Source organism: Scomber scombrus, chromosome 15, assembly GCF_963691925.1.
Source record: "Scomber scombrus chromosome 15, fScoSco1.1, whole genome shotgun sequence".
NCBI lineage: Eukaryota > Metazoa > Chordata > Actinopteri > Scombriformes > Scombridae > Scomber > Scomber scombrus.
In genome coordinates, this window is record NC_084984.1 from 5,471,919 (window position 1) to 5,496,964 (window position 25,046).

Sequence of the window (25,046 nt, forward strand, 5' to 3'; positions counted from 1 at the left end):
TCTGGTCAGGTTTTGGCAACAAAACTATCAGGAGAGTGAGGAAGAGCTGACAGTTGAGTACAGTCTGTCCACACCCACACAGTCTAAGAGTTTAAGAGATCTAATCAGGCAACTGTGCCGGTGGACTACGGGTGCTTTTAGAGGAGTCGTTGCTGACTTTAGTTTTTAGGGGCGGGAGGATAAGATGTTTAATTGCTGCCGAGCGAGGCCTATGTAACGATGTTATTCAAGTGATCTATAACACATTCTGTTCTGCATTATTAAAGCAAATGCTGAAATATAAAGTTTTAATTAAACGTTTCCCACTATCTGATATTCAGTTAACTCTCACATACTGTTCGAATTCTGACTCATAATTAGCCTCTACACCAATTCACATTCATAAATTCCCATCAGTCATTAATGAATTAATTCACAATCACTATTTTATGATTCAGAAGAACATTTGAACACATTTGAATTTTGATAAATTGAATTTTTTAAATAAACACAAGTCCAATTTGCACATTTGCATATATATAAAATGTGTATTAGCTGCACAACATTGAAAAAGAATGCATTTTATTTCCATTTTTTGTATACTGTGAGTCACATTAGGAAAGGTCCAGCTAAAAGAAATGTATAGGGTGTTTTTACAGCTCTTAAATGTAAACACGGGTAAAATTTGACCCTGAATAGTATGTAAGGGTTAAAAGTAAACTGGGGTCCTCATAGAAAACGGTAAACCTGCCTGAACATAGCTTTAGATAAGCATTTTTTTTTGCCCATTTATTCGTAAAATACGGATCATAATTGTACCCAGCTGCAGTCTAAAATCTGTTTTGAACACATTTTGAGGATTTGATTACTTCAATTGTAATTTAGTGGGATTCCCTTTTGGTTTGGGTACTTTTTTGGTGGTGTGAAAGCTCTGTTTGTTAACGCTGCAGATCAAACAACTGCACCGAGACAGCTTGAAAAGGTGGGTCTCGATCTGGTTCAGCCCTGTGTAATCTTTGATTGCTTTTACGTGATTTTAGCTTGAATGCTAGAGCTCATCTTCTCTTAAATCCATCTGCTGAATTGTTAAGAAGTCAAATTTTCAATCTGTTTGAGATGTATATTCATGTGAGTTTATTTGGTAACCATGGTAACGTATGAACGTACGTGCTGGGATTATTTGATACAACAGAAAGTGAAAAGGAGGTTTTAACAGAGTTGTATTGGGTTTGTGTTCTCCACAAATTTTAGCAGTTCCTCGTAAAAAAAAGTAAGTAAAACAACTTCTACTCATCATCATCATCATCATCATCATCATCATCATTATTATTCATGAGGTCCAGTCACAGTCTTTAATAAAGTTAAATAAATATATAGTATGCAGGATGACAGGCAAAACTAACCTAGAACCCACCAATAACGTAAAGGTTTTTTCTTCTTGACCAAATGTACCAACCTTAAAGTTTAATGATAATTGGTGCAAAGCTCAGCTGTGACGTGTAGTTTTATATTCTCATAATTTAACAGGCTTCAGAGGGTACAGAGTGTTGCACCCCGTGACCCTGTCTTTCAACTTCAGTTTTGCAACACAAGTGAAAAACAACACACAGGACCACAGTCTCTCATTTCCTCAGTTTGCTTCTAAAAGAGAAAGAGAACAAGCTTGAGTTGCCGCTTCATTTGACTCAGTTTGTGTGTCGTAGCCTAATAATAACATTCATATCAACTAAAAGTGTTATAAAACCTTCTAGTCACACAAAGATAGCCACTTACAGCTACTGAGGTTTATTCTCGGTCAGTGTAATAATGTTATCATAAGTAATGTTCATTATTAACTGCTTTGACCTTTCCACTGTTGACTCTCTCTCTCCCCCCCCCCCATTACTTTTCCATTGTTGGACCTGCTTCAAAAAGGAAGGGTGGTTTGACAGGAGAGCAAAGTGGAAGAAACAGCAACTGAAGTCTTTAGAAAAAGGCAAGAGGTCACCTGTAGAGGGGAGATAGGTGAGGAGCAAAAAGGAGCTGGAGAAAAATAGCAAATTGAAAGGGAGGAGATAGGAGAGAAGAGTAGTAAAAGGGGGGAAAAAAAAGGAGAGTTGAGAGGGGAGCCAGAAATAGCTCGTCCTGGTCTTTTGTTGAACCTCTGCCAGAACCGTCTGTTGCACATTTCTTCCTGTGTTGGCTACAATGGCACCACCCTTTTTCAGTAGTTACTTCATGCCTCAACTGTAATGATGTTGAAAACAGCTCAAACAATGTTTACCTATCGTGGTCATACATAAACTTAGAAATAGATTTTAAAAGTAAAAAGTGTTTTGTGCTGCTGTGAGTTGTCCTCATAAATAATTATACATTTATTTTTAATTTATCAGGCAGACAATGTGTGCTCGGGTTACGTTTGTGTGAATGGATCTGATGCTGTGCTGTAATGCTATTTCAGAGAGCAGATGATGGATGGATTGATGGAGGGAGCTGAAGTGAAAGGCACAGCGGAAGATGAGATGATGATGATGGTGTGCAGTGTTTCCCACAGGATGTCAGCTTAGGTTATTTGTGGTTGTGATGGCGGGCCAGGAGAACAATCATGCCCATTCAGAGCATCATATTGTCTCTTGTGTGTTTAGGTAATGTAGTTTTGGTGTACTTGTCTGATGTGGTGCTGCAGGACCACAATTGAACAATTGAATCTTTGTATTGGGCAATACTGACATGGAACAGCTGGATGGTTGTAGAAAACGGCTCGTTCCTTACGTCTGCACTTTCATATGCATGTTTTCTTTCCAAAATGGCACTTGCATCACCATGGCTTTGCATTGCATCAATCTATTTTGCAAATACCTCTCTTTTTATTCTGCTGAGATAAATACAATTTTAAACAAATTACCCATAGATTCTCTTTCTCTCTACGTCTCCATTTTCAGTTTTTATGCTCCCTCTTTCTGGGTTTTGTAAAGCAGCCACACAGTTTCCTTAAGCTGTTCAAAAAGACCTTAGGGTTAGTTTTCAAGCAGCCAGATTTCCAGTTGCATTAAAAGATGCTTTTCATGGATTTCATCACATCATGACTGTTTTCTTTTCTTTCTTTCTTTCTTTTGTTCTTTTTCTAGGTGATTTTGCTCATCATCTCCCACCGCTTCCTCCTCCCGTCTTCCATTCATGAGCAGCGTGGCTGAGTTTAACAGCGGCAGCCATGGATGACAAGGGCTCGGTGGGGAAGATTAGCGTGTCTTCGGACTCAGTGTCCACTCTCAACAGTGAGGACTTTGTCCTTGTGTCCCGGCTGGGGGACGAGACACCCTCCTCCACTAATAATGGTAGTGATGACGAAAAGACAGGACTGAAGGTAAGGATGGTTGGGTGTAGGTATGGACGGACCTAAAAAGGGAAAGAAGGGAGACTTTTGAGCTGTTCTGAGTCAAGTAAACAATGAGCTGCTGAGAATCATCACTCTGTTCCCCTTAGCTTGACATTTACGCTGATAGCAGCCTCATGGGCATAAATCCTGAGCTAAGATGTTTCCTACTATGAATATTGTGAGCATGCTCAGTACTGTAATAGACAATCTGGTTCTAATCACATAAGACAAAATAACAGCAACTGTTAAGCTATAATTATCTTGAGAATACCAGCAGGATAACAGGCGGCTGTGGGCTAAATTGTGTCATAGAGTATTAGCAGCCTGTTTGAATAGTTAAAACTGATTCAGACGTGTATCTCAGGACCCACGGCAACATTTAACAAAACACTCACTTACTTGCAGTTTTGATTATCATTATAAATTGTAGTTCTGGTGGTACAGTTCATACAGACTCCATTTATAACTTACTGTGTTCATCACTCACCTGTCACTTCTTGCTTGCCTTTTTTAAGCACGCAGTGATTTTTTTTTTTTTTTAGATCACATGTATTATTCTCACAATCTAACCATTAAGGCTAACCATTTCATATTTTGCTTTCCCCCACAGTCTCAATCTTTACGTCCTCCTCATAGTTGGTCTTAGGCCTGTGTGTTTTATCTGTCAATTTAAAATGTCCTCCTTGTAGTAAAGAAGTCCTCACATCCTTGTCGATATGCGTACATCACCATAAATAAACTGAAAGAACATTGTCACTGGCTTTTTTGCTCCCTTGAATGAGAAAGTGTGTCTGAACTTTTGACTGGTACTCTATCTCTCAAAGCTCTGTCAGACATTTTCTATCAAGAATTGAATCTGTTTTAATGTTCCTCCACTGCACTGTCTGTATTATGAAGTGAGTATGATGTAGTGGACAAAGAAAGGCATCTACAATCACGTGTATTCAGGTGTGAGCTGAATGTGTTAGACATGTCAGCTGATATGTTACCAGTTTGTTGAATGCTTCTTAACTTTGGGTCTCCCAGCCACAGTGAATGAAATGCTTCTGTTATTGTACAGCATGTGTTATCCTAGCATGTCTGACATACAGTATGTGCTCTGCTATTCAGTTTAGTGCTTCATTTAGCACTCACCCAGCAGATATTGGTTTACAAACAGCGTGGTGATGCAGCTGCAAGTGCTTTGAACTCATTGTCAGGGAAAATAATGGTGTTTTGTGACTAGGGTGTGTCTCTCCACCAAGAGAATGAAGACTTTCTGAGGAAAGAAATGTAGCTAGCTACCAGGCACCATCCGATTTGTATCCCTAATGGGTTCAGGTTACCTCCTCTCCTCTCCTCTCATCTCCTCTCCTCTCCTCTCCTCTCCTCTCCTCTCCTCTCCTCTCCTCTCCTCTCCTCTCCTCTCCTCTCCTCTCACTGAATTTACATAAGTAGTTGGCTCACAGGATCAACCTGCATCCATTAGTTTATATCATTACTGTACCTGTACTGTGTTTCTTTGTCACGAAGGAATTGATGACGTGACTTTGTAAAGGCACCACAAGATGGCGTCAGCAGAGCATGGGTGTTTTTTAAGATAAGAGAGTATGATTTTGCATATTACACAAGTTCTTGTTCTGCTAAAGGTTCAAAGTTATTTTTATGGTAAACATAGTTAAGATGTCTGTTTTGTGCGCCCCAGTTGACTGCTTGCAGTTAGAAGGAAGAAAAGCGTTACCAGATATACATCTGCTGTTCACAGTATGCAGTGGTATGAAATCACTCCATTTACTTACTTTTTTGTCATCCGGATATCATGATTTGGTTTCCGCCAACACACTCTTGTGCACATTTCCCTCCCAGTCAGCCCATCCAGTCAGAGAGGAGTCAGTGTGTCTAAACTTGTTGTTTGTTATGCAGGTGATTTCTGAGGAAGGGGTCAGCTTTAAGGTCAGTCTCTTCTCTCGCTATCTTTACTTTCCTCCTACTCTTCTCTGCTTGAATATATCAGTTTTTCTCTCTATCTCTCTCTCTCTCTTTCTGTGATGTGATCCCGTGGTGATTCTGTCTGTGATTTGTGCTCTCTGTATTTTTGCTGGCTTTTGAGTGATGGCCCTAGCAAGCCTTTTTCAATACCTAAGCTTTGATGATAGTTGTGATAGACATTCTCACGTGTAGTATTGTAGTTGTACCTGTAAACTTGCCCAGGCTTTTAGCTATGCCTGTAAATCACAAGGGCCACTATAACTGCACAGTGACACAGTTATGTCAGATGTGTGAACCTCAAAATAGAATTGAGAGCTGCTTTAACAACAGTTTATTTTGTCTTCTAATGTCACTAAGAGTATTGGATATAAAAACTGTAAACTGTAGTATCCATCCATCAAGGCATAGATGTACACATGGAAGGCCTACTTGGAAAATTTAGCCCGAAATATTCAACCATAAAAGAATCACAAAGGTTGAAAAATCAGATTCTGTATTCTTAATGGTAGTTTTATTTCTTGGTCTGTACAGCAGTGCCCTCTGCAGCTTAAATCTGCTCTCTATTCCTTAGCTGACATCAGTCTGCTTCCACATCAGGAAGGGAAACGGGGGGCTTTGCTGCCTCTTGTGGCTCTTCATTGTTTCTCCAGCCTTAAGCTTTCCCTTTATTTACTATTTGGTCATTTTGAAACAGTTACAAGCATTGTCAGCATAGTTTATTAAACATTTATTGATACAGGTATTCCCAGTAGCGTGCAGTGATGTTTCAGTCAGGGCCAGCACCAAAATCCAACTCCCCCGCCCCAAAAGAAAGTATTGTATGCCGATACAGCCAACAGAGCAGCTGCACACATATAGGCCTATGTCCTACAATACATACACATTGTGAATCCAATGTAAGGCCACTATTATGCAACAGTACTTAATTGACACCAACATGATATCACACACCTGCCCATGGGCCAATCAGCCAAGCTCATTTGAATGACGACGCCCAGGTCAGCACTAGAAACTCTGCTTGACTTAGGGCGTTCTGTCAATAACACATCAAAATTTGATTGGCTGATGATACGGTCACTCAACGTTACACATCCAATAGCAGCGTCCAGCTCGATCAGAAAGCTAGCAATGCAACTACTGCTGGCCCCAGCAGAGGAAAGGAGCTGTGATGCGTTTATAGGACATAGGAGATTTGACCTCCACAAAATATAACCATTCGTTTTCTGGATAAAGTTGCATACTGAACAAGTAATTGACTCCAGATACATTTCAGAATGACCTTTAAAAACAGTAAAAAAAACATTTTTGACAGGGCTAGCAGTGCTAGCCTTGCTGCCCCTGACTGCACACCACTGGGTATTCCACAACTTAAACTGACTGACACACTAATCACTAATATTCGAATAAATGTAATGAGCATATATCTCTGACTGCTAAGATGAAACAAGCCATCTTTCCCTCTTTAAACACACTGTAATCATTTGAAATTAAAGATCACTGTTAAAAGCGGAGCCGCTGCACATTTCTTGAAACTGAAAGAGAAAGAATTGGCTTAATTTTAATATGTTGGTGGGGCTGGTAATTACTACAGTAGGTTCTGTAACAAAATATGTTTGTGTGTTTTATCATGTGTGATTGGGTCTAAATGTGCTGCTTTCTATGCTTGCTTTTTTTCCTGCTCCTTTGTGTGGCTGTGTGTGCGTCTGTTTCTGTGTGTGTGCGCGTGTGGGTGTATGTGTGTTTCTGCTCCTCTGTGTGTCAGATTGTGGGGAATGGAAGTGAGCAGCAGCTCCAGAGGGAGTTAGAGGATGTTCTCATGGACCCGTCGGTAGCTGACACTGGGTTTGGACCAGAAACAGGAATGGACACCCTCGGTGGGGGCGACCCTGGCCTTCTTCCCACTACAGCCTCACCTGTACCGCCAGGCTCTGACCCTCTAAGTGCACCCCCAGCCAAGGTGGAGATGGTACTCCCAGTTCAGACGGCTCAGGAGAGTGAGCTGAATGAGAGGTCGTATCGAGGTGAGCTATGATTTGTCTTGTCTCATTCTTTTTTCTGGTGTCTGTCAAAGCTTACACAATGGCTTATATTTATAGATAGTTTCTAATACAGTAAGAGTTATATCACAGGTTTCTAAATCAAAGAATGTTAGCCTTCCCAAGATTCTTATTCCCTTTCTATCCTCTGTTCCCTGTATTAATCTATAACATGGATTTCAGTAATTGACACAACTGTTGTTCTGTTTAACTACCCACCTATTCTCCCCTCCATTTTTGCTTCACCTCATGTCTACACTGTAGAGGGCCAGTCAGTGTATCTCTAATGAGGACAGTGATATTGGTATAAAATCATATGATTATAATGAGATTCATGAAATAATCAACTCCTTTGCTTTTCTGTTTGTTTCTTTTCGTTTTCTCTCTCAATCTGTTGACATTTTACAGCAGATGAATCATCATCAGACGGCAGTCCTAGCAGTCCCATCCCAGATGAGGACAGTGTTGTCTTCAGCCAGCTGACATATCTGGGGTGCGCCTCGGTCAACGCCCCACGCAGTGAGGTGGAGGCCCTCCGTATGATGAGCATCCTCAGAGGGCAGTGCCAAGTTCCCCTGGACGTCACGCTGTCTGTACCGGGTGTGTCAGAGGGCACTGTCAGGTAGGTGCAATACAGTATATGGTTCATTAGTTCCAGTTCATACTTACACATACTAATCTTATTTTGGAGCTATTTAATGTCAAACAGCAACATTTTTCCTGATATTTTAACAGGTTGTTGGACCCCAACAGCAGTACAGAGATCTCCAACTACCCAATCTATAAAATTCTATTCTGTGTGCGAGGCCATGATGGCACACCAGAAAGTGACTGCTTTGCCTTCACTGAGAGCCACTACAATGCTGAGATCTTCAGGATCCATGTGTTTCGCTGCCAAATCCAAGAGGCGGTAAGAATTTAATCATTTATTGATTTATTTGTTTAATTTAATGTGTACAGTATATTAAACACTCCTCTTCATGATGAGGTTATGTAGACTTCACATACAGGAGACTTGCATATAAATAGTATGAGTACATGTATGAGAAAACAAGTATGCACATGCACACAACTACTGATGTTTACTGAAGACACATACAAAGTAACACATTAAAAAAACAAAAACAAACAACCAGTTACAAGCAGAGTTACTGCTATTCAGGAAGTGAACCAAAGGGGGAGCAATAACACCTCTTATAAACACTATGCTCTCTGTGTCGCACATGACACTTTCTTCTCTCTTTTTTTCACACTTTTTCCTTCTCATCTGCTCACGTTGCAGTACATACACATGTGTACACTCTCATATTGCCGACAGTGTTTGGGTTGACCTTGCCTGTTGAACTGTTGATTTCCCTGCAGCCTGTCCCACAGGGTGCAGTGTCAGTGTGGGAGCTTCCTCAGTGGTCCCAAAGGGATTATGTCATGCACTGCAGGCTGCACCGCAATGCTCATGTCCACCATAAACAAACACAAAACACAAAAAACAAAAATCCCTAAGCTATGGTCTAGGGAAGAGGATGTGTCAGTGCTTATATACAGTAGGTTCAGCAGATATAAAAGAAGTGAAGAGGGAATCCGCTCATGAAACTGGGTTAAAGTACTGCTTCAGTGTTCAGTGACCTGATTTATCCTTCATGGAGGCACTCTCCTTCAATGTCACTAAGAGCCCTGAGACAGACGCCACTTTACCAGTCCCACATTATCCGACTAGCCAGCGCCCCAGACATCCACCCTTAATGCACGCTCCCCTAAAACAACAATGCATGTGCACATAAACCAATAGTATTTCACCTCTTTTCTTCCTCTCTGTCTCCTGATCTTTCTTCACTGTTTTCTTCCTCACAGTCTTCCTCTTGCACCTGTCACCCTCTTCCTTTCAACCCCCCACCAACAAACCAATCTACAGTGTTTTTTTCCCCTCACATTGAAAATATTGGACTGGAGTGACTCAGCCAATTGGTTGCCTCCTCCCTCAGTAAATAAGCTGCTCTAGTCATATGCCTCACATCAGCCTCAGATCCACTATAAACAGCTCTTTAACGACAACAGTCTCTTAAACCACTGCATTTATCTACTAAGATGTTTTTAATGATTTATTTGGGAATGAAGAATGTACTTTTACTGACAGATTTTCATTAAAAAAATTCATTTTCTGATTGCATATCAACGTGATCTGTGCTGAAGTAGCCTTGTGGCAGACCATCACAGCTGGATTGAAACCATTTACTGTCTTGTTTGCCTCAGCTGTCTAATTTGCCTTTAGCAAGTGACCCAATTATTTACTCAAATAGTTAAGACCATTTGCAGCATTCTTTACCCATAATATGAGAAGCACAATTCGGAAAGCAAATCCATTTCCTTCTCTTATTAACTTATTACTGTACAGTAAGTACTTCAAGCTTCTAGTCATATGGACTTTTTGAGATTTTGAATAATTTTGTGGAACTCTTAATACATACTGTCCTATTTCGTATTGTTTCTGCCAGACCTAGTCAGGCCCCAAGGCTAGTTTCCTAACAATTCAGTCTCCTTGTGTTGATGGTGACAGAGAGTCCTGCTCAGTATCATATCCAACACCTCCGTTTTGACACATAAACTTCTTGCCCCCATCCAGAAATGTACATCTTCTGTAGTGCTGTTTGCATCAATCCTGGGTTGCTTCAATAGATTTGTTATAGAATCTATATGTTTGGGCTCCTAACACAAATTAAATCATGTGTTTGGAGAGATGAACACAGATTGAGCATTGACAGAATACAGATCATTGCTGTGACATCAATTAAAATGTCTCAATGCCTTATGTCAGTATGCACATGAAGATAAAACTGCCAAGTAAGAAATATGATTCCCTGGACAGAAAGTAAAAACAATATAACAGGATACAAGTTCCAGATCTTTAGGGGTTTCAGTCCAGAACTCCATATATAATTTCATTTCATATGAAATCTGAGGGAAGAAACAGTTATCATTTTCCTCTGTAGTTTATATGACATGTTTTAAAATGTTGCATACAGAAATGACCAGGGACAGAGCCTTTTGCAACCCAGCATCCTGGTAGAGCTCATTCCTACCGCACACAGAGAATAAAACAACCATTTGGAGACATTCAAACGGGATCAGTTTTGAATCTAGCATTGAAGAGTACAGAACAACAATTCCTTTGTTCAGACTTTATAGTTTTACAAGTCCTAATTTCATAGATACAGGGGGTCCCCCCCATCTAACCCTACTCATCTCCATCTCTTACATCCAGTCAGCCAATTGTTTCCCAATAAATAAACCCCCTGCGATGCCCTAACATCCTTTAACTGTACTGGGAACAAAACAAAGGCATTGTGTAGAGGAGGCTAGAAGCGGCTTTATACTCTGGCCTTGAAAAAAAGCAAACGAACATGGTTATTTATTGATAACAGCAGTTTCCCCACACCATCTCTCAGTCACTAACCCCCAAGTTCTGCTGCTTACCAGACTTAGAGGTGATCCAAAACCACAATGCTGTGGGCCTCTATATGAGGGAGAGCACTGTTTATTATCACATACACATGTCTGTTTAGTCATAATTTTTTTCTTGACTAAATGAAAAGCTCACAAATCTTGTGAGTCTTGTGGGTGGAAAATTACATTTAGTGAAAGTACATAAATCAGTATCACACAATTTTTCCACACTTGGCTGTCTCTCTAGCTTCAATCCCCCCCCCAATCCCCAATCCCCACAGCTCTTTCCCCAACAGCTCCTTTTTGGGGGTTGAGATTTAGCAGGACCCGCAGTCTGGTACGAGTGAGTGGCTTCTGTTAAATGTTATCAGGAAAAATTACCTACAAAGTCAGATTCAAAGTCAAATATGAATCAGTATGTAGATTAAAACCACTGACTGCTAAATAGGTTAGAGTCTACAATCTGGGGTAGAGTAGTGGGTCAGTAGGTACACTTTTTAGTGGCAATTACAGATTTGCAGAGGTCTGATTGATTCGTTGATCAATATTAAAGATTTGGTGTTTGCTTTGGTAGTTGTTGGTATTTTTGACTTCTAAAACAAGACACTTCAGCTGTAGAAGCTGCTGAAGTTTATAAGTTTATACCAACAAAACTCACACCAGTATTTTGTCTTGTGATACTGTACATTATTTCTGTAGTGGATGTGTCGATAGGATATTCACACCAATAAGCTAATTAACTTGATATTGTTGCTTCCGTTTGCAAGTTAAGACGACAGAGGGAAAGAGAGACAGGAGAGTTGTGTCATAAATTAGTGCTGTTGCAATATCTGTTGTCTCTGAGTAGAGGTTGATAAAGGTCACAAATGCCTCTTTAAACTCAAATTATTACAGTAGGTGCTTGAAGGGATTGTGTCCAACCAAACAAAGTAATTGGTATTGCATGACAAATAACATCAGCTCCACACTTAGTGTATCTGATTGGACAAATGCACTACTTGGATTATCCTTGCTCACTGTCTTTGGTTTCCACAGCAAACAGGTTTTTTTAATTATCTCTCTGCGGGTGAATTTGTTAACACAACGCAATAAACAGCAGGTCTCATGATGACTTATCTCATATTCACCCATATTCACCCTGTATTACCCATGACCTTGTTTAGCTTGTATGAAAAGAGAGTGTGTGTGCTGGTACAATTCATCACTATAGTTTTCTAAAGTTGTGTCATTTATTTGAGTGTTTTCAAATTGGAAGGTTTTGGGTGCAGATTTTATTGGATATTAAATTTGATGTCTTATAGTCCTCCACTCCACAAAGTAACTGAATTTGTTTTTTTGCACATGTTCCCTTGTTCTCCGCAGGTGAGTAGGATACTGTACAGCTTCGCCACAGCATTTCGGCGGTCAGCTAAGAGGGCAGTTCTGTCATCTCAGCAGACTGCTCCACTCACACCTGACAGTGACTTGTTTACCTTCACCGTCAGCCTGGAAATCAAGGAGGATGACGGGAAGGGTACCTTCAGGTGGGACACACATTCATACTTTATGTATTCTAATGTGTGGAGAATGGAAACATTATGCAAAATGTGTATTTTTGAAACATTAGAAAACATGTAAAACACCCTAAATATAATTATCGCTAAGAATTTGATTTGCAGTGGCACCACCATTATAACAAATTATGTCCGAATGAAAATGCCCTCCATGTTAGCCACCAAATCATTTTTGTCACACTCATAAACTCATAAAGGGACAAGTAGTCCTGCTTCTTAGGATTAAGATGAAGTGACCACAATTTTGGGTTACTCGGTTACAAAGATGCACCTTCCCAGGGTTGACAGCATGTGGGGTACATAATACCCAAGAGGGAAGCATCAAAATCATCTACATTTTTTTGTACTGTACTGTGTTTACTTTATTTGAAGAAACCTTGCTGGTCCTCCTTTCTTTGTTAGTTCCTTGTTTATTGTTATGAAAAAAAAGGTAAAGAAATTCTGAAGTGAGAAAAATATCACTAAAGAGAATCACAGGAGACCTTAATGTCTCACAGCAGAGCCAAGTTTTGACCACTTCTGTTAATTAACATCACATTCTTGTTTTTTCCCCCCCACACTGATAAGACGACAACAGAAAGTTCCTGTGTTTGCCCCATTCAATCCGTCTTCCCTGACTTTTTTTATTTTGTTTTCCCATATAACTGAGACACTTCCATGTGTTCACAAACAGGTTGACATACTCAACTTATTTGGAAAACAAAAATATGCCTGTGATTATTTTTAGCCAGCACATACTTCCTGCTCATTTGGTCTTGGTTGATTATTTTTAGTTTGCTGACTTCCAAGCAAACAGCTTTCATATGCAAATACAAACAGACTGTTGTGACTGTTTGTGTATAAGCAAATGTTCCTTGTGCATCTAGGTTATGTAATAAATGTTATATACAAATTGTACAGAGATACAGTATATATGTTAAATAAAAGGGAAATAGAATATACTGAAAAACTGAAATCATTCACTTTAGGAAACCCCAATTTACCTGCAGTACTAACGGGTTCAAAGCTGGATCACATAAGCTGAATTATGCAGACTAATTAATAACTCAGTTTTTCTATATTGTTGAGCACATGAATTTATTAAAAGGTGTTAAGGTTCTAGCTGACTCAGCAGGTAGAGCTCTGGGAGGAATCATCAGTAAAAGTCAAAATTTGAAGGATATGACTTAACACTCTAAACGTACTCGAAACTGTTTCAAGCTTGTTTGTGTCCTGTGCGTGATTATACTGCTGGGGTCAGGAGGCCTTAGAAATATCTCTATGTGTGAATCAGTGCATAAGACGATATTTTCTGGGAGTGCACAAATATGCACCAAAGTTGGCTGCAGTGGGGGACGTGGGATGGGAGCCATGCGTGGCTCTTTGGAAGATATGTATAGCTCAGTTATGCAATCTGTCACTTATGGAACAAAGTAGGTTGATGAGACAAATATTTATCTTGCATAATCAAATTATTGGTTCTTGGTCTAAAGATGTGTGCTCATTGTTCTGCTGCTCTGGTTTGATGATGTTTTTTTTTTTAAATAACGAAAAGCTTGACGTTTGTTTGTTCAGAGAATCTGTGTTTGCCCAGATTAAAGGACAGTGGGCCGATGATATCTGGACTAAACCAAAACTGTGTATTTTTATGATAATAATAACTGAATAGGGTACAGAGAATTATGTTGTATGTAATTAGTCTAAAAAGCAAAGATCTCTATGTGCACAGCTGAGATCTGGTATTTTACCTCTGGCTGCTAAAATTGGACAGTATATTAATCTACAAGAAACAAAGCACATGTGTCCAATGTGCTGTCTAAATGAGATGAGTTCCATTTTGTTTTGTGCTGTCCTTTTTATGTGAACTTTGTTAAGTTAGGTAAAAATAGATATTGATTTTGTAAATGTGGATGATGCACAAAGACTCAGTTGGCTGTTCTCATATGAAACATATAAATTAACCAGTTATGTGGTGAAAGCCTGGGAGAAGAGGGGGGGAAAAAGCTCTTTATCGAGATCTGTAGATATGTAACAGTTCTTCATGTGAACGGCTCATTTGGGAGATTGTTTTGTTTTTATTTTGTCTCAGTTTCTTTCTTTTGCGTTTTCCACATGCTTTGTATATGCAGTACCGGAAGATGTATGTTTTGTAAAATAGCAGTGTTTTGTTATCCCAAGTGGGATGGTTCAAGTATTTGACATGACATAGAAATAAAACTAATGAAACTATTTAAATAGTTTTAATAGGGTGAAACAAGCCTGTTTATCTGTAGTCAGGACATATTTTCAGTCTAAAGCCATGACTCAGTCTGATAGTTGTGCTCACTAAGCTTTATCTGGTACATTAAGTCCCTATTCTCAAAGAGAAACTTTTTTTTTTCGTAGTATCACAGCAGGTTTCAGATGTTTGAAATGGATTTCAAACTGATTAATGGATTTTTTTTAACTCAAGAATCTCTTAACTCAAGGGCTTCTTCAGTGTTTCCTCAGGAATCTGTGTCAGCGAGAGTTTGGAGAATGTTGATTACTGTTCCTGTCTAAAAACCTGGTTCTCTTTCCTGCTCATAAAACAGAGCAGGAAAGAGAACCAGGGCATGTTTAGAGATCTTTTTTTTCTTCTTTGCAATTTTTTAATTTGATAAATGGGCTTGTTCTTAACATGAGCAATTGTTTTGAACATGGCGAGTTAACGGACTGATTAGTGATAAATACCATTGATGTACATGTCCAGTCCATTAGTGTACAGTAGATGCTATAATTATATGTTTTAGTTTGAACAAATAAGAAGTAGGAAATGCAGGATTATTGTTTTTCCTCCCAGTATTGAAATAAATACAAAAATCATGTCTCAGGTCAGCCTGTGATCAAACATTATCTCTAAGACGTTTGTAAATCTGCTTTCCTGTGTCAGCATCAAACTTAACACTGTATCAACAGTGTTAAGTTTGACATTCATCTGTGATTTCTATGTGTGATTTATCTCTTCTTCTTTTTTTTTTTGCTGTTAAGAAAATCTGAGTAATAATATTTCTGCTTTTCTCATATTCAGTGCTGTAGCAAAAGACAAGGACAAGCAGAGCTTCAAGCTGCGGGCAGGAATGGACAAGAAAATTGTCATTTATGTCCAGCAGACCTCCAATAAGGAGTTGGCTATTGAGAGGTAACATACACCCACACAGTCATACACAAACACACACCATTTCTTCAGAATAGAGTACAGTAGCATCTTCAAAGGGCCAAGTATACTGTACAGTCTCATAGGATCACTGAATGTCTTGATTTTTCTTGCATTGGTCAGATAAGTGATCATTTCCAGTTGGTAAACATAGAAAACTAGATTGAATATTCACTAAAATAAACATTCGGGTTCATGTTTGAGGTCCTTATGATCAATGCTCTTTTTAAGTCCCTTCTCATTAAATACGAGGACTCTCTGATCTGTCAACAATACAACTTTCAGAAGACACATAGTGAAATACAACAACTAAGACAACAGATGTATCTCAAAACACAATAAAAAGACACAGAAACAACCCAGATTCATGACAAAGACCATAGTATTGAATGATGAGTTGACATCTCTGGGATTGTCTCGTAGAAAGGAAATATTGAAAAAAACGAATTTGTCATGCGTCTGTCAGACTGACTGCTACAGTTGATACATGACCAGACATTCATGACAAAAGGAATCACTCAACTATAATTGATAAACACACACTGTTGAACATCTTTACATCCGTGTGTCGGACCACGTCAGGTTTTAAGTGTTCCGGCACAGTTATAAGATGGTGATTGATGTGAGTCTGTCTCTGAGGCTCTCTTTTTTTTCTTTTTTTCCCCACGGTTTAATAAATGTGTTGAAACATTCCATCAGCTTTTTGCCGACTTCCCGTTTTCACAGCGGTTTGTTATTGTATGATGTACCCAGAGAAGGTGCAGAATTGAAGTGCTGTGTTTAATATTCTCCATGCTCTGGTCTGTGTTAGACGATGAGTGCGGTAACATATGTGATGTTTTAAAACTGGTTTTACTCTATAGAGAGATTTATTGTTCTGTCTCTGCTTCGCGGACTTGTCTTTCTTTTTTTCTCCTGCTTTTTTCTTATGTATGTCTCATGTTATGTAATCCCCCATTCATTTCACTTTTGTCTTTCTTGCATCCGTGTGTGTATATGCATATTTATTTGTGTGTGTGTGTGTGTGTGTGTTTTCTTCTCCAGGTGTTTCGGTCTCCTGCTCAGCCCAGGGAAGAATGTGAAGAACAGTGACATGCACCTGTTAGACCTGGTGGGTGACTCTTGCGTCCATATATGTATGTGGGTGTGTATTTTTATGCGAGTGTTAGCTAACTTCCTTCAACTTGTTCTCCTTCAGGAGTCAATGGGAAAGAGCTCCGACGGGAAGTCTTACATCATCACAGGAAGCTGGAACCCCAACACGCCTCAGTTCCAGGCTGTGAATGAGGAAACGCCCAAAGGTGACGGCCAAAAATCTGTCAAATTCAAATAAAACTCAGTGTTTGTCAACACCTATTATTCCCTCGCTTTATATAATTGATCAGATAGTTGGTTGTCTATTCACCCATTTTTTTCACATCTAATATTTGACACATTTCTGAGTGTAAAAATCACTTTCCACTGGTTGCAAAAATCCCCAAATCAAGCCCTGAAGGAGCATTTTGTGATAAAATTATGGCTTCAATATGTAGGCATGGACCTGCGTCTTGATAATTGTTGTCCCTGTTAAAAATAATGTTTTGTACAAGACAGTCATTACAATATTTGCACAAATTGCACATGAATATTGCTGGAAAGTTGTTAAAGAAATAAAGACAGTCACATCAGTTGACCCTGATTCTGACTTTCTTCCATCTTTGTGCCACATGCAGTACCTTCCACACCACCACCCTAGCTTCAAACATAAGTGACCCAGTTGCAGGTTTGGTTAACTTATTTATTATTTTGGATATGACGTTTCAGCGTTTTTTTCTTATTTTTTGTAGATAAATTCATGTACATGACGACAGCAGTGGACCTGGTGATCACAGAGGTGGAGGAGCCAGTCCGTTTTCTGCTGGAGACGAGGGTCAGAGTGTGCTCCCCAAATGACAGGCTGTTCTGGCCCTTCAGCAAGCGTAGCTACACTGAGACCTTCTACCTTAAACTACGACAGGTATGTCAAGTCGTGGCACAATTTTCCATCCGCGTTTAAATCAATTCAAGGGAGGGTCTCTGTAAATTTTACCAGGTATCAGCTGTGACTTGCAATGATATAAAGCAAACACTTTGTTACTATTCTGCATAATTGCAATTACAAAGAAATTGTTGAAAAATAAATATACAGTTTATCTGATGTCTCTCTTCAGATGGAACGGAAGGAGCGCAAGAGTCCTGCCTCTGACACACTGTATGAGGTGGTGAGTTTGGAAAGCGAAACTGAGAGAGAGAAACGGAAGACCACAGCAAGTCCTGGCATCCTGACCAGTGGGCCTGGTACCATGGTTCCATCACCACCTGAGGATGATGAAGAAGAAGGTGATTTTATGCTGTTTTTTTACTTGGTCACTACTTATGTTTTTTTTTTTTTCAAGGCATACAGTAAAAAGACGTAACAAATAATGCAAAAATCCTGATATTGCAAAGGGTTAAATTCCTTTATATAAGCCATATGAAAGGAATCTTTACAAACATGACCACATGGAGAAGACCGACAAGCAGAACAATATGAAAATGTTTTTAACATTTTGAACCACTTGATGTACTTGATCATGTCAGACACATAAACAGCCTCAAAACAGGCGCTTAACTGGTAGGATAATTTAATAAAACTCTGGAACATTAAACTGTTGTGGTGTCCCTGGTCAGGATTGACCTCCATCAGAAACGTGGGCCTCCAAGAAACAATACAGTAGTACTGCCCGGCAGCATGAAATGTACATAGTTTAAAGCATATGTGCTGCAGCATAAAACCAAGCGGCATTATGCTGCATACTTTCAGATATTTTGCATTTACAGCCTTCTCTGTCTTTAGGACACAGGAGTTGAAATCCAGTGGGAGATCAGACACTGTGTTACAGAACTGTTTGTACTGTACTTAGCAACTTAGCAAGGGGTGTGTGTGTGTGTGTGTGTTTGTGTGTGTGTGTGTGTTCGTGTTTGTGTGTTTGTGTGTTTGTGTGTGTGTGTGTGTGTGTTTTGTTTTTGTATTTCTGTGTGAATGTGAGATGTAGCCATGAGAGTTAAAGGTGGAGGGCATAATTGAGGCACTCGCTGTATCGTTTACTGTTTGAAACATTTGGCCTCACTCTTTGGACTTTGTATCCATCGATTGCTCCTTTCCTGTTGTGAATATTTAGATTCGACACAGTACATCTCATGGTACAGTATACCATCTGTCATACCTTCTAAGCTGCCCATAGTAATTTACATCCTGCACATCAGCACTTAATGCCTAAATCTGCACTGTATGCCTCAATTGAACTTCTGGTTAGATGTCAAAAGCATCTCTTTGTAAAGTACTTCAACTTGTTCAATTACAATAAAGTTGAATATAATCCAGTCTAATCTGATCTATTTGGCATTCAGGTGGATTATTATCAAATTTAAAAAAAAGTCATGTTTACTGAGCTGTCGTTCAAATTTGATATTACGTCGACAGCTCAAATGCAATTAAGGTTAAGAACAGAAATACAAGACAATACAGCATATTGTGTGCAGCATTACAAAACATCAAACCACAGGATTATAGAATTTAAAACAAAGTCTTTTTGAGTGAAGAAGGTACAGTGTAGTGTTCTTTAAATGTGTAAACTGTTAAAAATGAAAAGAATAAAGTTTGTTGTTGTATAATAATGGATCTAACTTGTATGTGTCTCATATCCAGATAATGATGAGCCGTTACTCAGCGGGTCAGGTGACGTTTCTAAGGAATGTGCAGAGAAGATTTTGGAGACCTGGGGTGACTTGTTATCCAAGTGGTAAGACATTGTTCTCTTGTTTTAAGTTCACACACACACACACACACACTGTATGGAGTTTAACGGATGTACATGTGAAAGAAAGAGCAGCAGGCATGAGTTCTTAATAAGCAACTTATTAAGATGGCTTCCCCTTCCCATTACTGCATTTGTTTTTAATCAAAAGCTTGTGATGAACTGAATAGAAACTGCCCCGACTTTAATTAGCTGTGAGTTAAGGCACACACACATACACACAACACATACACACTGCATGCCTCTCTCTTCCTCCCTTTCCGCATATTTTTCAGGATAACCATGAAATGTGGTTCAGTTTATTCCATCTGTACAATACATACATTGAAACCAAATGTTTTGTTTTGTCTTCATTATGTACTTCAGTACGTTTTGGCATCTATAATGTCCTTAGTGAAAACCAAATGTTGACATGTCCGTTAAGAAAATGACGTTTTTTTGGAGGTGTTTGTCTCTCTGATAAAGAAAAAAAAAAGTCTAAATAAAGACAGGAATCATAAGACTAGCCGAATCATAATACTAGGCTTTGTGTGAGCGATTGGTGATTTTATGTGTGTGAGCAAGAGTGTGTGTGTGTGCGTGTGTGCGTGTGCGTGTGTGTGGTGAGGCATTGTGGGATGTAGAGCTCAGGGAGCACACAGAGGAAAATCACAGAAAGCCCTTTACAATCTCATGCCCTTAAGGACCAGGCCTGGCATTACTTACGTCACATGCACATAAGCACGCACACACACACACACACACACACACACACACACACACACACACACACACACACACACACACACACACACACACACACACACACACACACACACACTTACACAGTATACTTTTGTTTCCTGTCTTAGTACCAGCAGAAATTGCCATGTATTGCATAACCTGACGCTCGGAACAAATAAACAAAACAAACTCTGAAAAAGGAGAGGGATGAATTAAGAAAGGAGGGTAGGGAAGTGAGAAAATCATAAGGGATTTTCTGTCGGCTCCAGTCAGGCGATAGTTGGTAGGCAGGTACAGTTGCGCCTCCAAGGATACCCTCTCCTTCTCTATGTATCTCTAATTCTATCTGTGTCACTTTGCTAGTGGGCTGGCAGATGCCTGAATTCATTTACGTTTAGATGTAGTGTATGTCACCTGCTGAGAGTATTTCCCCAACAGCTTTAACATTTAAATATGAAGATGAAGAAGGAAGGAAGGAAGGCATTAAAACTGCTCTGTGTATTGTTGCTATAATTTTCAGCTTACTGTCTTCTATTGTCTATTGTTTTCCAATCCTGCTAAAAATAGAGAAGGGGTAAAAGAAAGAAAAAGTAATGTACTGAATAAATGTGAGGGAAAAAGTAGACTAACAGCTTAAAAAAAGAATTTCAGTAGCAGAAATAATGTGAAAAATAGCACATATATATACCTACATTTATATATATTATTCCTTTTAACTATTTTACGTCATTGTCATTTATCTTATTTTATTTTATACTAAACCATTTTATTGGTTTTTATTATATATTTGATTCATTTTCTCTTTTCTCAGCTTTTCAGTCATCTCTAAGGCACTTTGAATGACACTAATCTGTACCATAGGTGTTACTACAATAAAGTTTTATTAATTGAATCTAGGATAAATGAAAACATGATTTGATCTTATTTCTATTAATGTTATCAAGTGTGTTTTATTTTACCATCTTATGTCACATTAATGCTTGTTACAGGCTTTTATGTTCTTTTTTAAAAGTTATAATTATTGTTTTGGTTCGATACTGTCAGGCATGTGTGCAGATAAATATTGCAGTTGCCTATTTGTTTGCAATGAGTGGGTGATCAATGTACTACAACATACTTTAAGCAACACTGAATAAAGTTTAAATAGTAGAGAAATCCTTTGTTAAAAAAACTGTGACTGACTCTCCTTCTGCTTCTCCTTTTTCTTTTTCAGGCATCTGAATTTATCAGTGCGTCCCAGGCAGCTGCCAGCTTTGGTGCGGAGTGGCATCCCAGAGGCTCTCCGTGGGGAGGTGTGGCAGCTCCTGGCAGGCTGCCATAACAATGACCACCAGGTCGAAGAGTACCGCACTCTTATAACAAAGGTAAGTCCACACAAAAGTATTTTCTCTGTTAAGATGGTCACGTCACACCGAATTCCTGTGATCCCCTAATGTTGGTGGTGTAGTGATTAGAAAAGGCTGTACTTCAGCAGGACAAGTCGGGAACAGGCTCCTTTTTATTTTAGGATACATCAGACAACTGTCCACATCATCTCTGCTGATTTTTTTAAGTTTTTTTGTTTATTTGACTTGTCTAAGCTTCTACTTCTCTGTGTGCAATAGTTTTCTCCTTTCACTTTTTACACTTGGTTATATTTAGATATCTGTAAGTAAAAACATATTTCTTTTAAACACATTTAATTAATTGTTTCTTATTTCTTGTGCTGGCCAGTGCGTATGTGTTACTGATTTTGTCCTTGGCAACAGTTCGACAAAGAAAGTGCACTTCAGGCGCCACTGATGGCCCTGTTTGTTAGGGTTCTCTTTCATGTGCTTCTACCTTGTGATGATAACCACTGCTGACTTTTAGATCATGCCAGCTGATTACTTTGGTATTATGCAAGTAGACTTATTAAAGCCTTATCTTTCTTCAAGAATAGATTTGTGGTGTGTTGATGACACTGTTAAAAATGATAATCAGTTTTTTGTAATAAAGTAGTGCTAATTTTTTAATAGTGTTTTAACCTCTACCCCGTTTATAAATGAAGAGACACAATATGTGTGTAAATATCATTTGAAAGTAAGGAATAAAAATGTCAAGAGTTTAGGTTTTGTTTTTTCGCAAAGCAGCAACTACCACGACTTGAGACAGGAGCCAATACGTAAGTCCCTTAAAGTGCAAGGCCACCGACCACCAAATCTTTTTAGAATTACTAAGTCAGTGTTTTTAAATATTTAGTTTTTTTGAACAGGGGAATGACATGCAGCAAAGGTCCCTTTCCAGAGTCGAACCAGGGATGCTTGATTATGTGGCATGCGCAGTAATCGGCTACCAATGAGCCATTATGGTCCCAGTCATTAAATTTGGCCGCTCTAATAAGTGTGCTTTTGGTCAATTTGGAAATTATTGCTCAGTTAATAAGATTTAAAGAATTACAGTAGCTTTGATGTCTGCCATGTGGACGTTGATTGACAGGTGTGATTGACAGTTAGCTTACATGCTGCTCTTCCCGGCTCTGGGAATCGCTGAGTCGGATTAGTGTTGCACTATTTTGGAAAGTTTAATGTTACTTGATAACGATACCTGCTGTATTTGCATTTTATATATATATATTTTTTTTTGAAGAAATCTGTGAAATAGACCATAAACTGTAGTTCTGGGCTTCAAACCTGCTTCAAACCGGCTCCAGTGCAAACCACTGGGTGACGTCAAACATCACTGTGGGCGTCTTTATAGTTGCTATTGTTTTCACTTAAACAGTCAAGAAGGTCTAAAGAGAGATAATATACAATCAGACTCTGTGTTCAGTTTTTCAGATTCCTGGAACTGGGCCAGAGATTCCTTGTTTTAAGATACTCACAATGGCTGGTCTGTGATCTGGAATTTAATTATTATTATTCAATTAAGCTGATTTTGATTGGGGTATTTATAACATTTGGTTTGTCATAACCACATTGCTTTGGTTTTGCCTTTGAATGTTGTGTATAAAACCACAGACCTCGCTTCAGCCTACATGTGCATTGTGTCAGACATTACTTGCTATTTTATCTCTTTTTATACTTTTCAGTTCTCGTAACATCATTTTTAAGCAGCGTGCATGTATTTTTAATTTTTTTAGTTTTAGTTAATCTAGTAACAATGTGCATGAGTAGGTCTGTCTGTGTGGATATGTGTATAAAGATTAGAGGTGACTTATTCCTGCTGTAGATGGTCAGAGCCCCTTTGTGCTAAGCACAATGTGTCAGTCTGTGTAATTTTGTTCTGGGCTGCAGCTCTGGCCACTAATTAGCTGTCGGACTGTTGAATACAAAATGTATGGTATGTACACCATTCCTATGTTTTGTAAATCTAAGATTCTTGTGATTTGATGCAAACCTTTTCAAGGGTACAATCACTACAGCAGGTACGATCAATGCCTCTGTGAGACCACCAACAAACAAACAATTACATAATTAAGGCAACTTACATATGAAGTCTCATATTACTCCACAGATCCATAAAACAAAAATGGTCTCATAATATAAACAAAGGTCCAGTCAATCCAATCCAATAAAACATTTAGCCCAAAACACATTATTTCATCAATTACACCCACAAACCACTGTTGCATCATTTCAAATTAGCTGGCAGATGGGCTCATCTTGCACATATTTTCCGTCATAACTCGAGTTAGTATGTAAATATTAGAGATGGCGTGGTATTATAATGCCTACAGTAGCCAGCAAGAGACGTTGAAAGGAATTGCCTGCCCCTCTTCTTTTGCGTTCAGATCAAGCCAAGTGGAACAGATTGTGCTGATGACTGGCACTTCATATAGCCAATGAAATTCCAAAAATGACCATATGCAGTTTCAATGGGTTATATAAAGCCACAAGTAAATGCTGTAAATGCAATTAGTTTTCTTTGCATTGCTTTTCCACTGTGGCAATTGTTTTGACTGTTTGATATGCACAAAGTTCAGTTTCAAGAAGGGGAAAAAAGTGCTATAATGTTTTTATACACTAAAGCAGGGGTGCTTTGGAGTCTCATAATGGCTTCTTTTTTTTTTTTTTTTTAAACACCTAGACATACCCTTAGAAACCATTTGTGAATTAATCATTTTCCATGGCATTATTATGAACATTTGAACTTGGACTAGATACAGCTAAAATGCTGTGGTGCAATTGTGTTTTCCAGCTAATATGTCCCAGCTATGGGTGATCTGCAGACATCTGTTTGCAAAAAAATATTCTACTACTTCAGTGTGTTTAAACTTCTTTTACTCAATGCCAGTAGCTCTTACAATGACTCTGACGTTTTCAAGAGACCAAAATCATACATGCACTCCTAATGGTTCAAGAACAGATTTCAGTTTACTTTGGGTATGCCCGGGATAGGCGTTTTTGGCTAATTTGACAGGAATTTACAGGAATGGTAAGGGGTTTTAAAGGCAACATCCCCGGGCAGCGAGCTTGGTCCCAGGTGGTGACAAGATGTTGGTCTTGCCCTTTCCTCCCCTCTGTTCTCCTCTCCCACTCTCATCCCCTTCACCCTCCCCGACCATATTTCTTATGTCTTTCTCTTTTGCCCTTTTTCTATATCTCCCTTTGTACATTTCCGTTATTGTGGGAGCCATTCTCTTAACAAGAATGGTATGACTGGAATCTCAACTTTCACTCGCACAACAATAACGGTGGTTTGCAATGCCACTGTAGTGATAAGAACTTGAACAGAAAGTTGGATAGGAATTTATTGCAGAAGCACTAAAACATTCCAGGTTTGTACGCCAGCCAACCAACACAGAGAAAAGTGTGGAGAACACGTGCAGCGGTATCTAACTCCAACAGACGATTTGCGATTTATTTGGTCTCCCTAGAGCCAGACAGAGCAAGGTAGTCAAGACCAGTTGCTAAGTGATAAATAACTTATTTCACATAACAAGGTGTGCATAGTGTAAGTTGTATTGATAAAAAAACAAACAAAACTAAAACTAAGACACAGAAGATCTTTGTTGTTAGAAAGGCTAAAGAGTACAGAAACATGTTGTTTAATTATAGTCTGCAT

At 39.0% G+C, this 25,046-nt stretch overlaps 1 protein-coding gene across 5 annotated transcripts in view; it reads left to right on the forward strand.

Moving 5' to 3' along the window:
- Nucleotides 1-25,046, forward strand: part of LOC133995475 (rab GTPase-activating protein 1) — a 75,362-nt gene that overhangs the window by 7,945 nt on the left and 42,371 nt on the right. For 3 of the 5 annotated variants that reach the window (XR_009927152.1, XM_062434877.1, XM_062434881.1), the window contains exons 2-14: nucleotides 3,087-3,322; nucleotides 5,237-5,266; nucleotides 7,065-7,323; nucleotides 7,747-7,960; nucleotides 8,074-8,248; nucleotides 12,139-12,299; nucleotides 15,358-15,468; nucleotides 16,528-16,594; nucleotides 16,682-16,784; nucleotides 17,310-17,479; nucleotides 17,673-17,841; nucleotides 19,190-19,283; nucleotides 21,235-21,385. Coding sequence is in view for 4 of the 5 variants with exons in the window: in XM_062434877.1 (XP_062290861.1) it covers nucleotides 3,170-3,322; nucleotides 5,237-5,266; nucleotides 7,065-7,323; nucleotides 7,747-7,960; nucleotides 8,074-8,248; nucleotides 12,139-12,299; nucleotides 15,358-15,468; nucleotides 16,528-16,594; nucleotides 16,682-16,784; nucleotides 17,310-17,479; nucleotides 17,673-17,841; nucleotides 19,190-19,283; nucleotides 21,235-21,385 (1,857 nt within the window). In the remaining variant the exon portion in view is untranslated. Of the gene's footprint in view, nucleotides 1-3,086; nucleotides 3,323-5,045; nucleotides 5,088-5,236; nucleotides 5,267-7,064; nucleotides 7,324-7,746; nucleotides 7,961-8,073; nucleotides 8,249-12,138; nucleotides 12,300-15,357; nucleotides 15,469-16,527; nucleotides 16,595-16,681; nucleotides 16,785-17,309; nucleotides 17,480-17,672; nucleotides 17,842-19,189; nucleotides 19,284-21,234; nucleotides 21,386-25,046 lie in introns of those variants that run through there. The other 2 variants (XM_062434879.1, XM_062434878.1) reach the window with 2 other exon arrangements.